Genomic DNA, 16,724 nt, shown 5'->3' with positions numbered 1-16,724 from the left:
TTATACTATAATACAAATTATTTATCAATAATTTATGTTTAAAAATATCTTTATTTAAAATTTGATTATAATCTATATATTCAAACATAATATTTATTTATACACATAATTTATTATTCATTTTAGTCATATATAATAAATATTTAGATTATGAATTTGGACATACTAAAATAGTATTTTAATAAACTATTTTAAATGGTTTAGAAAGACCTCGTTCTAAAGATGCTTCAAGTCTAGATACCCGTTGAGTTTACCCCTGAATCCGTTCATAAACTCGCATAAATTGGCCGAGAATGGATACAAAATCAGTTTTGTGAACATAGGTATCAAACATAACCCGAGTGGTGAACTCCGTTTTTTAGCAAGATAGCGTTAATAAATCATTTATAGCATTCATTGGAGAATACAAATAATAGGTGGTGTTGTGACTTATAAGTTATTGAGGAGGCTAGGAAAGAGAAGAAAACATGTACATCATGTTAGAGGTTGATTTCAGAAAAATGATCCTGTTAATTGGACTTTTTCTACGTACACCATAGGAAAGATGGGCTTTTGCAGTAAGTGGCGGGTGTAGATGTATGCTTGTATCTCTTTAGCATCAATTTTTGTGATAGTAAAAATGAGTTTGGAATTGAAAAGGGACTAATTGTGAACAAATGCCGCTGCACTGCATTCCATTCCCTAATATTGCAGTCAAATGTAGCTACAATTGCAATCAGACACCACAAAATCCGGTCAAAATCGCAGTTGCGGACCGGTTTTAAAAATCTTGATGGAAGCCACAGTTGGAATAGAATTAGATTAAGGCAGTTGATCATTTAACGTACAATAGCAATATTCTTTCATTTGACTCATCTAACTTATAAAGATTCCACTATTTTATCATTTAACTATATTCTTTTACTTTCGAATTCAATCTTCTACAACTATGGATAAAAACAATGGATACTATTTAAATTTGATTGGCAAGGGAGGATGCGTGGATATGTATAATGGTTGGGGAAGGCTCGTGTATGCTTTATGATGGAGGACCAATATATTCAAGAATTTCAGCATTATGATTAACGCGCTTAAGCCAGAAACAAACCAAATGAGGATCAAACTGTATCGCACATATAAGTAAATTATCTGAAGATTCTTCATGCAGAATGAGTTTGTGATATATGAATAATTTCAAGCGTTTACATCAATACACAGGACTTCGTTCACAACAGCGGATAAAACCCTTGGCATTGTGCCTAGACAAAATTGGCTAAAAACTTGAACCGTTCCCTACATATAAGAACTCTATCCCACCAACTCAAAAAAATTAATCATACTGTGGTTTAAGTTTACCTCACTATTGGGATTTCTGAAGAAATACAAAGTTTTGAGTCTGCTCCACCACTAATAACGCTGTCACTTTTCCACCAGTCAGCAGACAATACCTGAGTTAAACACATGACAATTCTATTAATGCCAATTTTGGCTCTTCTAGAGCATAAAATAAATATATATATATATATATATATATAAAGAGAGAGGAGGGATCTGTTTACTGCCGGAACAAGTCTATCTAAACTTACTCTGTTCAATAACTCATATTTTACATCAAATTTTAATGATTCAACCGTTGAATTTAAAGTTCTTAATGCATAGATCAAATCTGCAAATTTTTAAAAAATTTGAAAACCATTTGATACTTCATTTTATTAATTCAAATCAATGTATAAAATGATTTTATGATTATTCATCGATTTGAATTAATGAAATGAAGTATTAAATGATTTTCAAATTTTCTAAAAATTTACAAATTTGATTTATGCATTAAAAACTTTAAATTCAACGTTTGGATCGTTGAAAATTGATGTAGAATATGAGTTATTCAACAGAGTAAGTCTAAATAGACTTACTCCTAGAGTAAACGGATCCCTCCTTATATATATATATATATATATATATATGTTGGAGAGGTATTTTTTTCTTTTATGCTATAAAGTGGTTTCAAAGCTTTATACCTTGTCAGTGTGCGATTCGATGACTGAAAGAGGCCACTGCAACATCAATGGAGAAAATTATCAGTAAAAGGCTTAAAGATAGATATTTAATCAGGATTAAAAAATCATTGATACTAAGGATATGTTACCGCAGTTCTCAGATCCCACAACATAACTTTCCCATCATAGGATGCAGAAAGCAAATGAAACAAAGAGCTATCATGCCATTTGCAAGCTGAAACCCAAGAAGTATGAGAAGCAAACTGAAAAACAGGAGCAGAAGTGCCTGCAGTAAAAGATAAAATGTTCTATAAGATACTAGCAATCATGTGATTGTGGGAGGTGAGAGAAAATGATAAATTAACTTTGTTTAACCGACCTGGTTTACGAGGATCCCAAATCCTAAGAACAGGGTCAGAACCCCCAGCAGCTATCAGAGCAGAAGCTTCCCCACCAATATCAAGGCAGTTAAGAGCCTTCCCACAGAACTATTATACACAGAAAACAATCTAATCAATTTTTTATTTTTTTTAAATTTTGTTACCCCCACTTGACTACTTCTGATAGCCAAACATAACCATTTTCAACAATGATTTTGTCCAGAAAATGATTTAGAATAAATGAAGGAAAATAATATTAATAAATAAATTAATAACCAGAAAACATTGCATTTATCATAATGAATCAGATTTATTCCCACCACAGTCTTCCACTTCATCCAGCACAGTAAGCACTTCATTTTTTTAGATGAAAGAACATTAGAGTTGATTCAACATACCCCTCCAAAATTAACATAATCAATTGCCAAAGCCAAGATTGCTTCATAACAACACAACTTTGGGCTACCAGAACCACGTAAAAACAACATATAATTAGCAGTTAATTGAGGTAAAAAATGTTGGAAGATTTAGCACGACTAAATGTAAAGATTAGACAAAATCTTATCCAGAGAAAGAAATAAATTTCGAAGCTACTAGAACAAGAATTAAAGAAACACAGATTTAACCTTCATACTTTCATAGCAAGAACATGAGAAGAAAAATGATAATCATGCCCTAATCCAATAATAGTTTAGTCACCTAACTACAAACAAATAATTAATCAATAGCAGAGCATCATCAGGTAAAAGTACAATTTTAAACAAATCGGAAAAAGGGAGCATCCATTTTTCAACTTACTATATCTGTCAAGTTTTTGCCGGTCTCAACATCCCATTTCCTAATAGAATGATCCCATGATGCAGAATAGATAAACTCTCGTTGTGGCCAAACCACAGAAGATACACACTGTGTATGGCCTACAAGGGTAGTAAATGCCTCTCCCTACAATACAACAGAATAATATTGATGAAAAACTATTTGTCAATGAAAACTAAAGATTAATACATCAAAAGGGAAAGTAACAACAATTTAGAGGGGAGAAAATAGTAACAAAGTCTACAAGGTTTAATTAACAATTTTACAGGACTACATAATATTAAAAGAATTTTGAACTTGACACAGAATTATATGGTCAAATATCTTCTAGAATAGTTTCAAAAACATCTTCTTTGTGGCCTCCAGCCTCTGGCACAAGCTGAAACAGTACCCTTGCTACTTCGCATTCAACCAGTAGAAAAGACATACAGCAAATCATCACACCGGCATCCTTAACATTTTACTATTCCACTCGTCAATTACAATACGCAGAGAAAGAAGAGTAAAATGTCATCTCTGATGATCCCTTGGAAGTTAAAACATACTTCTAAATATAAAATGTTGGAAGAAATATATTTGTGACTACAAAATTTCCAATTTCAAAAGCACAAGAAGATAAACAAGGTGTAAGGAACTTCTACAAACCTCTACTAGTGACTCCTCAACTTGACCTCCAACTTTTCTCTTCTTAGACACTAGGTCATCTTCCGCAGGGAAGTCATTAGTTTGCCACAGATTGATGGTACAATCCCAAGAAGCCGAACACACCTATGTATGAAACAAGAGAAGAAGACTAATGTTACAGACCACTATTACTTTACTCATAAGTCATAACCCAAGGAGAGAAAGGTGGGATGTAAAAAACGAAAACCAAATACGAACCATTTCTCCAGAAGTCTGTGCTGCAACAGTCTGTACAGAAGACTTATGACCACGCAAAATTTTGTAAGCCCTAACCCTCATAGGATGGTTTACAGGCTCCTCTATATTAAGCTTTCACAAATGGAAAAATATAACATAACATAGTAAGCATAAATGCATAATCACAGTATGAGGAACTGTAGCACAGCAGCTTCTTTTGTTACCTTCCATAGCCTCAATGTCCGATCTTTTGAAGCAGTAGCTACCGTAACTGTTTCCATACCTGATTACAGAACAAATCTTGATATCTTAGAATAATAAAATAACAATATTATGGAACAATACGTAGATTACACAAAGAAATGAGCACAAATGTTTGTAAAAGGCTTCCCCACTGAAAACCCAAACATGACCCTTATGCAATGTTGTAAAAATTGTGCTTCAAAGCCTTCAACACACAGGATTGTTCAATCCAATATGTTTTGGCCTCTCAAGCATTCCATGCCCCAACCAGAATGCATTCCACAGTAGAATTTATTTTTCTAATCTATGTTACTTTCTATGCGCATAAAGACAATCAGACATACACACGAACATATATAATTTTGCATTTTAATTGATTCTTACAACTTGTTTTGCAATCCTAAACCCCATTCTATTCCAACACGGAAACTCAGTTTTGACTAACTTGCTCTGATGCATATATAAGCATATCTTATGCTATAAATGAGAAGTATTTTTAAAAAAAATTAAAACATTGAAATACTAACTAATGAAAAATAAAGCATACTCATCCCAATCCTATAAAGGAATGGGGAAAAAACAAAATGTAAATAGCCAAATTACTAGAATGACTTTGAACTTGATAGCCAAGGCAAAATAGCCATAATCTTCTTTCTTATACTGTTAGATACAAACTTTATCATCTTCTCATCAGAAATTAATTAAATATCAACAAAATTTTGACAACTGGAAATCAGAAAAGTAAACAAAGTTGGAAGTCTGTGGTGGAATAGACTTGTCTCTATACCTTCTGGATTAATGATACAAACAGAAGTGAGCGCATCACTATGTCCATCCAATATATGGGTACATATTCCAGCACCTTTCCACACCCTAAAATAGAATTTAATCATATCATAGTGGAAGCCCAGTAGATGGAGAAAGTAATCAAATGATAATATTAATCAATAATACAATGTGCCAATAATTCTAAAAGAACAAATCTGTGCAAGACTATTACCTCCCCAAACCATCATAACATCCTGTCAAAAAGAACCTGCAGAAATAGTAACACTAACTTAAAATTCTAAGTGAAGGACATACATGTAAAAAAATCATTCAACATACTAAATCAGAACCAAAATAATTATATTTTAGCCAGTGAAAATTTCACAACGTCACAAGTTAAAAATAAACTAAAAGGCTTTACAATAACACTGGCCAAAACATTATTAAAAAATATATGTATATATATAAATATTAAAAATAAATAAATAAATAAACTATTCACAAAGAGGGTCAGCTTCTGTCCTCTGACAACTGCCACTATCAATCACAATGTAAAAATAAATCTCAAACATTGAACATCTGAATCTGATAGAGATGATGTACTCAAACCCTATATTATCAAAAGTTTAGACCAATCACTCTTGCCATCATCACCAAATATGATTAACAAATTAAGGGAAGGGCCAATAAAAACCAATCAAACTAATTTAAATTCAATCTTCCAACTGCAGTAAAATCTTTCACAAACAATGGTTAAATAAAAGGAGCTTCGCATACAAATATTGGCATATTTCTGGTTGACAGCATTAATAAACATAATAAGAGTTAATAGAGAACACAAACTAGGACCATTATGGAAGGGCTGAATTGCTAGAAGTCTTTGAGAAATTTCCCATCAAAGTATTACACATTTGCAAGCTTACCGAGAAGAAGAACCATCAACAGCACTGACCCAGTCATCATGTAAAGAAGGGTCTTCCTCCTTTCGTGGGGCCACAGCCCTTATGTACTCAATTTCCAATATCCTTTCCTATAATTGATCATTCAGGACAGTTAGCTATGATCCTATGACATCACAACAAAAGGTAACAATGGTTTTTTTCCTATGTTAAGAAACATAAATTAAAGAAATGGACAAGTTATTGTTTGTATCCCAATTTCATTCCCTGAAATTTCAACAACTTCCTTGTAAGAGACTAAGTGGCATAACATAAAGTTGTATATTATTCAGTTTCCCATGAATGAAAGCTAAAAAAAAAATTTAATTTGTGATCTGCGTTGAAGTCACATAAGTACAGAATTTTCATGAATATCAGTTTTCTATATTTATAAAAATAAATAAATAAATAACTATAGAAATGTTGAATACACTCATTGCAACCAATTATCTTAAAGACAACTTAGCAATTGATCAAAGTCCAACTGAGTCACAATCAATCAATACAGTGCAATTGTCACCTACCACTGTTACACCCATACTGTACTACCACAACCTGAACTACCCCATTAGAGGAACGAAACCTGGATTGCCTTCTATCATGTTTCACATTCACGCTGTTAACCCTGAAGTCACTCACTTATGCTAAGGTTGGAAAATAAAACCAAGGATGGAGATTTAGCTTCCCTCCTCTATCTCTCACTGCAGGAAATGCACATCTTTTAGCAACAAGTATGCTACAGCTGCAACTTCCTTCACAACCACCCATTATCCATTGCATCACCACATTTGATACTATTTATGTAAACAAACTTATGCTATCAAAGCAGACCTTAACAAAAATTATTACAAAACTAAAATGAATCATTAGAGTCCAATAAATAATCAAGCACTCTTACGATCTTTTTGGGTTAATTTCTCCAAAAACACTTCTAAGAGAAAAAAAAAATGAAATAAGTTTCTCCATAAGCTAAAATTAGCTTATCTGTAAGATAATTTGTAGAAGTTATCTTCAGTAAGTTTATTTAAAATCTTATTTTTAACTTATGCAAAGCCTAATTTTAGCTTATAAAGTACTTATTTCAATTTTTCTTCCTAATTTTCTCTTAGAAATGCTTCTAAAGAAATTTATCCAAACATACCCCTAGTCCTACTTATCTAAACACCTAGCTCCCAAGCTAAATTCACATTTAAAACAACTCCACAAAATAAACCGCATTCTCGTACTACACAGATAAAATCAATTAGCAGTTTCACTTCCTATCTTACAGATACAATCATAAAATAAAAGAGACAACGAGAAAAGCGTTTGTAATCGTTTTAAACTTATTACCGCAGATATTCCTTTGGCCAGAAGAAACTGCTCAAGCGACATCCGAACAAATTCTCCATCAATCAAAAAATCAAATGGCTCCGGCTCAAAATCAGCGTCTGCAAACATCAACCGGCAACAAGATTAACCGAATTTCATCAAGCATCTAAAATTAAACAAATTACAAAAAAAAAAAAAAAAAGAGCACGTGGCGCTAGAAATTGAAATTACTGTTGGATTGAAGGAGCGCGTTGACGAGCGAGGAGAGGCCGAACCGCGCGAGGTCGGCAGGGATGGCAATGGCGGCGGCGGGAACTTTGAACGGCGCATCCAACTTCGTGACGAAGCGCACTTGGAGCCTCCTCGTGCTCCCTTCGCCACTCTCGTCGCCCATGCTCATCTTCGTTCTCCTTTACGCTCTTTCTTCTGCGAGGTGAAGGCGAAAACGAAGTGCGAGAGACGAAGACGCGAAGCGAAGAGGGAGAAGAGGCTAGGGTTTAACGGTTACCAACTTGCCATGGGTTTTAGACTGTATCACTATACTACGCCGTTTTGGTGCAACTTTCATTCTTTTTTTTTTTTTGTTAACTATTTCAAAATTTTTAATCAAGTTTTAAAACTAAAATTAATTTCTAATTTGATTATTAATCTTTTATAATTTTTATAATTATGTTTTAGAATTAATAAAATTTTCAAAAATCGATATTTTTATGACAATTTCATGTTGCTATAAAATATGTTTAACGGCTCAATTATTTAACTTGTATAAAATTATGGACTAAATTACCAAATTTTTAAGTTTAAGAACAATTAAAATTTTCTAAACTATTCTGATGTATTCAAAAAAAAAAATTGTTTGTTAAGTATCTTTTTCTTCTTAAATAGTTTAGTTATTTTCATTTAATAACTCTACAATAATTTATATAATAATATTTTTTTATCCTTTTATCACATTATTAATTAGTAAAAACATATTTTCAACCTTATAGTCATTGTGGGAAAAAAAATTTAGTAACATTCATTTTGACCATTTTAATTTTAAATTTGAGTGGATGTCATTTTTAATCAATGATATTTTCAATGTTACGATGTAATCTAAAACTTTTTTAATTAATTTAAAATGTGAAAATTATTCATAAATTTATTTATATGAATCATCAAATTAGTAGGATAAAATTAGTGGAGATCTTCTTTAAATTATTTATATAAATTTAGTTATTGATAAAATCGCCTTCACAGGACTAATAATATGATTATAAAAAAAATAATAAAAAAACTAGCATAAAAATTATAAAACTAGATTAATATCCAAACTGGGAAAAAAAATATGATAAAAATAATAATTATGTAAAAGTGTATAACGATCTGTTATGGTCATCACACTACAAAATGACACTACATACTACTAGAATATATATACTAAAATAGTATTATAAAATATTTACAAAACAAGTTGTTAATCAAGCAACTAACAGCAACCAGTTATATACAACAAAATATGTTATTATAAGGTAGTCTACAAAAAAAATATTCATCTCCAGGCACCTCTTGTGGCCTCTAGCAGTTATCTCCCAGCCTATCCCTGCCCTACTCCCATACAACATATGATCATCGCAGTCCAAACTACATGGAAACATGCAAGGGTAAGCTTGAGACAATAAGCAATTCATAAATATCAAATATGAAACACAACAACTATATAATCATCTTCACATCCGACACAAAAGATAAACAAACATATACTATACATTATAACATCGTTTCAACTTATATTCAACATATCGACATTGATCAATACTTCAACACAACTACTATACAAACCATTTGAAATAGTTACCATATTCATCATAACAACAACCAACACATGTATTACACATCTCTCAACAACACATGTTTATAAGTAACTTACAACATAACAACATTGTCATCAGCCTCAACAAGATCAACATACAACACAATCACAGCTTAACAACACAACAATATATATACAACTCTTATCAACAACAAATCAACTCATCAACAACTTATGCGTCGTCACGCATTTCAACTTGGAGATCTCCTATAACGTGGTGAGTAGTTTAAGTGGCTAGGTCCTACCGAACCGACAACACAGAACCTTTTTGGGCTTGCTAGGTAAACAACAAATTTAGATAGAAATCCACAACACGATAACGATTTTTCAGACTTTGCCACTAAAACAAGGAAGTATAGTACTCGGTTAGGAACTAAGTTCCCAACTTCGTACTTTACTCAAATTAGCCGTTTGTAATCGGTATAGCTCGATCTGGCCCCTATACCGTGGTCGCTTTGTAATCAGTATAGCTTGACCTTGCTCCTATACTGTGGTCGCTTTGTAATCGGTATAGCTCGACCTTGCCCTTATCCGTGATCGCTTTGTAATCGGTATAGCTCGACCTTGCCCCTATACCGTGATCGCTTTGTACACGTGTGCCTCGACCTTGCCCACACACGGGATCAACTAAGTCCTAGAGGAGAACAACACAACGTCCACTCCAAGGGACAACTTCCCAAGGAGGGTTTTTCAACAAATTGGGCTCTTAGAGCACTACAACTATCTCAATCCACACAATGGCATGAGTAACTTTGAAAACATCTCCCCTAGTCCTAGTGATCAACAACTCATCATCATAGCTTAATCAGCTTACAACTCAACAGCACAGCTCAACTCAACAACTTAAACAACGTACAACTTTTCAACTCATCATCTCAATCAACTTTCAACTTAAACAACATGGTATATCAGCACAACAACTCATCAATGTTGTTTAACAACACATTTTAACAACACAACATCTCATTTCAACTTTAAACAACACAATCAACTCAACAACTTATTAGCTCAACTCATAATTTACAACTCAATCATCATAAAATAATATCTTTTCAACACATGGCACAACATAGAACTTTATAGCAACATACAACTCTTCTCTAACAACTTAACAACACAGTCTACTAATAACATCTATATAAACCACACACATCTACACACTTCACATCATGCTTCTCACAACTCACAATATTATCATCATGCACTTCACAACTTTCAACTATATCATCTCATCATATTTCTCAATGTAATTTTACAATTCCATACAACTCAAAAATAACCTCAATTTCAACATGAAATCAACCATGCATCGTCAAAATCATCAAAAACCCCATTTTTTCCAAAATCCCAAAAAAAATGAGAAAGGCCTCGAATCAATCAATGATTCTCAACATTCTTACTCCATATGAGTTCCTAAACTCACATATGACCAAACAATATACAATCTAGCTTCTCTTACCTGAAGATTGGCTCAGAATAGCCAAAAATCGAGAAAAAGTAGAATTTCCTTTCCGAAGCTCAACCCGGAACTTCAATCCACCCAAAGCAAGCTTCATAGTCCAAAGTCCTTCTTTCTAAAACTTCTCTCTAAAAATCTCTCTTTCTCCTCAACTGCACAACCTCTATTTATAGAAGTTTGAAGTCGCCAAAACGGCCCGTTTCAAATCTGGAATAGCCCATTCTGGACTCCTTCATCATGTGTAAAATTCACATGCAGAACGGTCGGTTCTAAAACCAGAACGGTTCGTTCTAGCATGTCTAGAACGGCTCGTTCTAAAACTAGAAGAGCCCGTTTTAAAACCAGAATAGCCCGTTCTAGAGTTGAATTTAACTCACAATGACCATTTTGGAACGGTCCGTTCCAATCCAAGATTCATAGGCCTATTTAATAGTTTGGAACGACCCATTCTAGACTACTAAATCACTCATGGCCTTCTAAATTATTTACTATGTTACAAAGTGAGCCCAGTAATATTTAATTTTTAATTATTTGTATGAGTCATCTTTCATGTGATCTTCACTATAATTAGTTTGAGAGTAGTTAATTGTGACTGTTTCTAACTTCTAAGAAACGATATACATGGGGAAAAAAATAAACATAAAATGATAATAAAAAAAATTAAAATGTCTTGTTAACATGTGTATAAAAATAAAAGAAACAATTAATTAATATTTTTTATTTATGAGAATCAAATATGATACAAAAGAATCACAGCAATTCTTAACACATTATTCTTAACTAAGTGAGTTTAGATAAATAATTAATTGTATATATGATGTAAGTTGCGATGTTAACTTTCGAAAACTGAAATTTTCTAATAAAACTGTCCTGACTTGGTACGCTGCCACCTTCATACAAATATATTTTAGTCGATTTAGTCACTTAGAAGAGAAGATTTTGTCCATGAAAGCGAGGATTTGTTTCTCTTGTTTCATGCAGAACAAAAGGGTACGGCTATGCAATTTCCTATTATAAATGTAGTGCTGATTATATTTTATATATTATTAAATTAAAATTTTCTACTATATTTTTATATATTTAAAGAATTTTGGAATTGTTTTATTTTTAAAAAAATATTTAAACATTTGATTTAGAATTGTTTGATTTTTAACATGTTTATATATTTTATTTCAATATATATTTTTTAAAATTCTTAATATATATATATAAATATAATGTTTGGATTTAATAAGAATATTTTTTATATATTATGAGTCATGATAAATTAAAAAAAAATTATATTTGTGTACAAATTATAAGGAGAAAATTGAATAAAAAATTTACAAAATCTCCCTCAACTTTAGCAAATAAAATCTTATTGTATTTTTTCAAAATTATCTTGATTTCTATAAAATATATGATTTGAAATACTTGGACCAATATTTGGTAAAAATAAATAGTAAATTAATTATTTAGATCATTTATTTATTAAGAGCATATCAATTAATATAAAAGAAAAAAAATAATAAAAAATAATAATAAAAAACAAAATCTACATTTTATATCATTTTTATTAATTTAATAAACTAACTATATTTATATATTTTAATTTATAAGAATACCGTAATAATTCCCTATTAAATTAAGCAAAAATTGAAAGCAATGTTAACACCAAGCCAAACAGGAGGATAGTTGTTAAATGGTCCCTATTTCACCTTTCAAGTTTAGCACCCAAGTTTGAATGGCAATTCTATATTATTTTTCATATATTAATGGAAATTCTATTTTAGGAATATTCTTTAATCCCATGTATCGTTTCATTTATTTTCTCATATTTATCTTTAAATTAAATTTTAATATTTCAAAATAAGTTATCAATTATTAGAGATAAATTTATATCATAATATATTAATGATGATAGATTGAGATAGTATGTTTGAGGTCCAGTATTATAACACTATTCTACTAAAAAAAATATAAATTGTTTTCATATATTAAAATAAGTTTTATATATTAAATACTTCTTTATTACTAATTTTAAATATATTATAATTTATATTAAAGTATTTATTTATTATAAATTTGAATAATATGAAATAAATATTTCTCTTTTGCATTGCGTGTATTGAAATACCCGTTATTATTCCAATGTGAATGGTTCCATTGTATGAGATGTTTTTTAATTGACTAATATATTTTTAATTAAGGCTATTCAATGTTTACAAAAACCATTCATGCGTGTCATTGTATCAACCTTTTGTCTTATGTAAACGCTACTTTGATAGAGCCAACACAACTGTAACACTCCTTGCACACTGTTCATGCGATGGACACATTTCAGGTTCGAAAATTCCAGGGAGAGCTGTGCCCACATTTATCATGATAAGTTTTTTTATTTTCTGTCATCAATCGAATATTCTAATCCTAATAATTTGCACGAATTTACTTGCATAAAAACTAAGAATTATTGACTTGGCATCGTCACATTCCCTAATTTTGCTTATTTATTAACTTTGCATTTGTATATATATATCAAGAACTAATTGAATCTGCACAACAAGGAACAAGAATCAGGATGGCAAGGCCACATGTGATGGTCGTACCTTACCCAGTACTAGGGCATGTGATTCCTCTAATGGAGTTTTCACTACTCTTAGCCAAACAAGGAATCAAGGTAACCTTTGTAAACACCAAAGATAATCATGAGAGGATCATGAGTGCATTTTCAAGTGGGAATGATGTGTCATCTCAAATTTGTCTAGTGTGGATATCTGATGGGTTAGAATCCTCAGAGGACAGGAAAAAGCCAGGTAAATCATCTGAAGCAATCTTGAAGGTTTTGCCAGAGAAAGTTGAGGAGCTAATTGAATGCATCAATGGATCAGAGAGTGAGAAGATTACATGTGTCCTTGCTGATCAAAGCATTGGATGGGCACTTGATATTGCAGAAAAGAAGGGAATTAGAAGAGCAGCCTTCTGTCCTGCATCAGCTGCACAGTTGGTGTTGGGATTGAACATTCCAAAGTTGATTCATAATGGGATCATAGATCAAGATGGTGAGTTCATATTCCTTGTATTTATTTATTTATTTATTTTATTTTAAATGATATTAATGACAAAAAAAAGTGATTCAACATCAGTCTTTAATGTGCAATCAAGTCGTAAATCCAAGAAGTACATATTCTGCCATGTCATATTTAAAACACATATATCATTCTGCATGGAAAAGTAAGAAGGCATATGATATCCATATGATGTTCTAATTCCTTCCTAAGACAATTTTATAGACTAAGAAACATTTGTTGAGTTAAATGCCTCCTTTTATTGAGTTGTTACTACATCAAACCTAATTGATGACTTGATAGGCAAGCACCATATATATGATATATCTCACTAAAAAGTTGTCCAATGAATCATCTCATAAAAATCACAGCATGTTAGGTTACTGTCCTTATTGTAGGGAATTAACACACTAGATTCTCTTCTATGAGTACTCAAAGTAGGTACTATAAATGAAAAAGAAATGAGTGTAAAAGTAGTAAATTAACATCGAGAATTCGAACCGATAAACCTTCTCAATGTAAATAAAGAAACATTGCGAGACCTAATTTAAGAAAATATCTCTACCATTGAAATTTGAATCACAATGTTTCTCTTTTAATACAACAGGATCTGTTTAACTTTCTCAACTAGGATGATTTACAATAATTATCAATTCTCATCAAGTATGGTGAAAATACAAATTTCAAAGAGGGTTATAAAAATTAAGAACCTTCCCCACTTTTGTTATCTTGAATGGAATCATTCTACTTCTAATAAATCCCTTTTTTATATATAGAGAAGAGGAATTCACTTATTTCACTCAATAATTCATGTTTTTGCATAAAATTTTAATAATATAATCATTAAATTAAAAATTATTAATACATAGTTCAACTTTACAAATTTTTAAAAAAATTGAAAACTATTTGACAGATAATCATAAAAATATTTTATAAATTGATTTAAATTTATATAACAAAGTACCAAATATTTTTTAAATTTACATATTTGATCTATGCATTAAAAAATTTTAATTCAATAGTTGAATCATTGAAATTTGACGTAGAACATAAATTATTATATAGAATAAGTCTACCTAAACTTCCTTGTTAGTATTTATGTCTTACTCAACATTTAAATTATCCAGGAACTCCAATGAAAAAACAGGTGATTCAGCTAGCTCCTACAATGCCAAGTGTAAGTACAGAAAAACTTGTCTGGCTTTGTGTGGGGAACAAGACTATTCATAAGCACATTTTTCAACTCATGTTGCAAAACACAAAGTCCATTCAGAAAGCTGAATGGCTGCTTTGCAATTCAACTTATGAGCTTGAATCTGCAACATTTTCTATGGCACCAGAAATCAAACCTATAGGGCCACTTCTGTCAAGCAATCACTCTGCAGGAAATTTCTGGCCACAAGACCTTACTTGCTTGAAATGGCTAGATCAACAATCACCATGTTCAGTAATATATGTTGCATTTGGAAGCATTACAACTTTTAGTCCTTCCCAATTCCAAGAACTGTGTTTAGGTCTTGAACTTTCCAATAGACCTTTCCTGTGCGTTGTGCAACCGGACATAACACAAGGGTCAAAAAATGCATATCCAGAAGGATTTTTAGAAAGGGTAGTTGACCGTGGTAGGATGTTGGGTTGGACATCACAGCAGAAAATCCTGAGCCACCCTTCAGTTGCTTGCTTCATAAGCCACTGTGGTTGGAACTCCACAGTGGAAAGTGTCTGCAATGGGATACCAATTTTGTGTTGGCCTTACATTGCTGATCAGTTCCTAAATAGGAGTTACATTTGTGATGTTTGGAAGGTAGGGCTAGGGCTTGAACCAGATGGGAGTGGCATGATCACACAAGGTGAAATCAGAAGCAAAATCCAGCAACTTTTGAATGATGAACAATTCAAAGCAAGGGTTAAAGATCTCAAGGAGAAGGTTCAAATTGGAACTGGACAAGGTGGTTTGTCAAACAATAATCTAGACAGCTTCATCAGCTGGATAAAAACATAGAGTTGCAAGCATTTTCTAGATGTGGAGCCTACTTGGATCCAACCTTATAAAGTTTTTTAAAACTTCTATATTGAAAATAAAGAACTTTTTCTGGTAGAAAAGTTCTAAAAACACTTCTAAACTTCTATTTAAACAGACTCTTAATTAAATCATGCTTTCGGATTCCTTTCCTTTCCCCTCTTTTGTGTTTCTGTATGTATTCCTTTGTACAGCGAGTTCATCTCTCTTTTTAGTTCAATTGTATTATTGTATTATAATAATAAAATCACAAACGCATCAATCATCACGCAGATGCCATCGTTTTTAAATTTTAGCCATGAATTCATCTAGTTTATGAATAAGAGTTAATCACCTATACATTGTCAGTGTAAAGTTTTTTTATACTAACAACTAATCGTATCTTTTAATAGTATCACGTCAATTGCTTATTTAATGAAATAAAAATAAAATAAAACTATTTAAAAAATATGATTGGTTGCCGATATAAAAAAATTTTACACTGATAATGTATATTAGTGATTAACTCTATGATTATAGTCTATAAACATCATGATATATATGTAAACAAAGGGTACTGAAACTTATTCACCTACTAGTGGAGGTCCCTTTCACTGTTAAAATAAAATTAAATCTAAGTGAAACTGAAGCATCTGTTTGAACTCATTCAGATTCGGGTGTTTATTGCCCTGCCACTCTTGCAGTTGCTGCCTTGGCTTTCATATAAATTTCAGTCTTTGCTTTTTTAAGAAGCTACCTTCTCTTCTCTCTGATCTTAAAGCTTTTTAAGCACTGAATATTGAAATCCTATGATCCTATCCGATTATTTGATCTCTGAGATGCATACGGGCATATGCTTCACAAGCTAAATAGAAATTCACTTAAACATTACTCAATTTTTACTAATCAATTTTGGTCATCTTAGTTGCACATAATGTTCAGCTTACTTTATCTGATATTTCATTAACAATTCTAAAATTGTTACAAATCTTTGTGCTTCCCAAAGATTTTATTTTTGTCGGTTCCCATAAATACTCTTTTTGAAAGCAATTATTACTGTTAGATAAAACAAACACA

The 16,724-nt window shown here is 31.6% G+C and overlaps 2 protein-coding genes across 2 annotated transcripts; one reads left to right on the top strand and one right to left on the bottom strand.

Annotated features, from left to right (window-relative positions):
* Positions 1-1,135: 1,135 nt before the first annotated feature.
* On the bottom strand, positions 1,136-7,823 carry LOC109797109 (Transducin/WD40 repeat-like superfamily protein). Its single transcript, XM_020357027.3, has 13 exons — positions 7,525-7,823; positions 7,315-7,412; positions 5,968-6,074; positions 5,277-5,312; positions 5,064-5,149; positions 4,258-4,316; positions 4,055-4,165; positions 3,818-3,940; positions 3,155-3,298; positions 2,356-2,464; positions 2,126-2,262; positions 1,998-2,033; positions 1,136-1,427 (listed from the first exon to the last, which is right to left on the bottom strand). Exons 1-13 carry the CDS (start codon positions 7,691-7,693, stop codon positions 1,332-1,334), a joined length of 1,311 nt encoding a protein of 436 aa, XP_020212616.2. The 5' UTR covers positions 7,694-7,823; the 3' UTR covers positions 1,136-1,331.
* Positions 7,824-12,911: 5,088 nt separating this feature from the next.
* LOC109797942 (UDP-glycosyltransferase 83A1) lies at positions 12,912-15,820 on the top strand. The gene is made up of 2 exons (XM_020358118.3): positions 12,912-13,642; positions 14,776-15,820. Exons 1-2 carry the CDS (start codon positions 13,162-13,164, stop codon positions 15,648-15,650), a joined length of 1,356 nt encoding a protein of 451 aa, XP_020213707.2. The 5' UTR covers positions 12,912-13,161; the 3' UTR covers positions 15,651-15,820.
* Positions 15,821-16,724: the final 904 nt, after the last annotated feature.

Source organism: Cajanus cajan, chromosome 2 (genome assembly GCF_000230855.2).
Source record: "Cajanus cajan strain Asha chromosome 2, NIPB_CcT2T_4, whole genome shotgun sequence".
Taxonomy (NCBI): domain Eukaryota; kingdom Viridiplantae; phylum Streptophyta; class Magnoliopsida; order Fabales; family Fabaceae; genus Cajanus; species Cajanus cajan.
Note: the sequence above shows the minus strand (reverse complement) of the source record. Positions and strands in the feature narration are given on the sequence as shown.

What these genes read in the sequence shown, in the direction of transcription:
- LOC109797109 (XM_020357027.3), bottom strand. Translation starts at nt 7,693, where the DNA reads ATGAGCATGGGCGACGAGAGTGGCGAAGGGAGCACGAGGAGGCTCCAA. An exon ending in TTGTATCATTAATCCAGAAG is followed by an intron (nt 4,317 to 5,063) that starts GTATAGAGACAA and finishes TTCTGTAATCAG; the next exon opens with GTATGGAAACAGTTACGGTA. An exon ending in TTGAGGAGTCACTAGTAGAG is followed by an intron (nt 3,299 to 3,817) that starts GTTTGTAGAAGT and finishes GTTGTATTGTAG; the next exon opens with GGAGAGGCATTTACTACCCT.
- LOC109797942 (XM_020358118.3), top strand. Translation starts at nt 13,162, where the DNA reads ATGGCAAGGCCACATGTGATGGTCGTACCTTACCCAGTACTAGGGCAT. An exon ending in TGGGATCATAGATCAAGATG is followed by an intron (nt 13,643 to 14,775) that starts GTGAGTTCATAT and finishes TAAATTATCCAG; the next exon opens with GAACTCCAATGAAAAAACAG.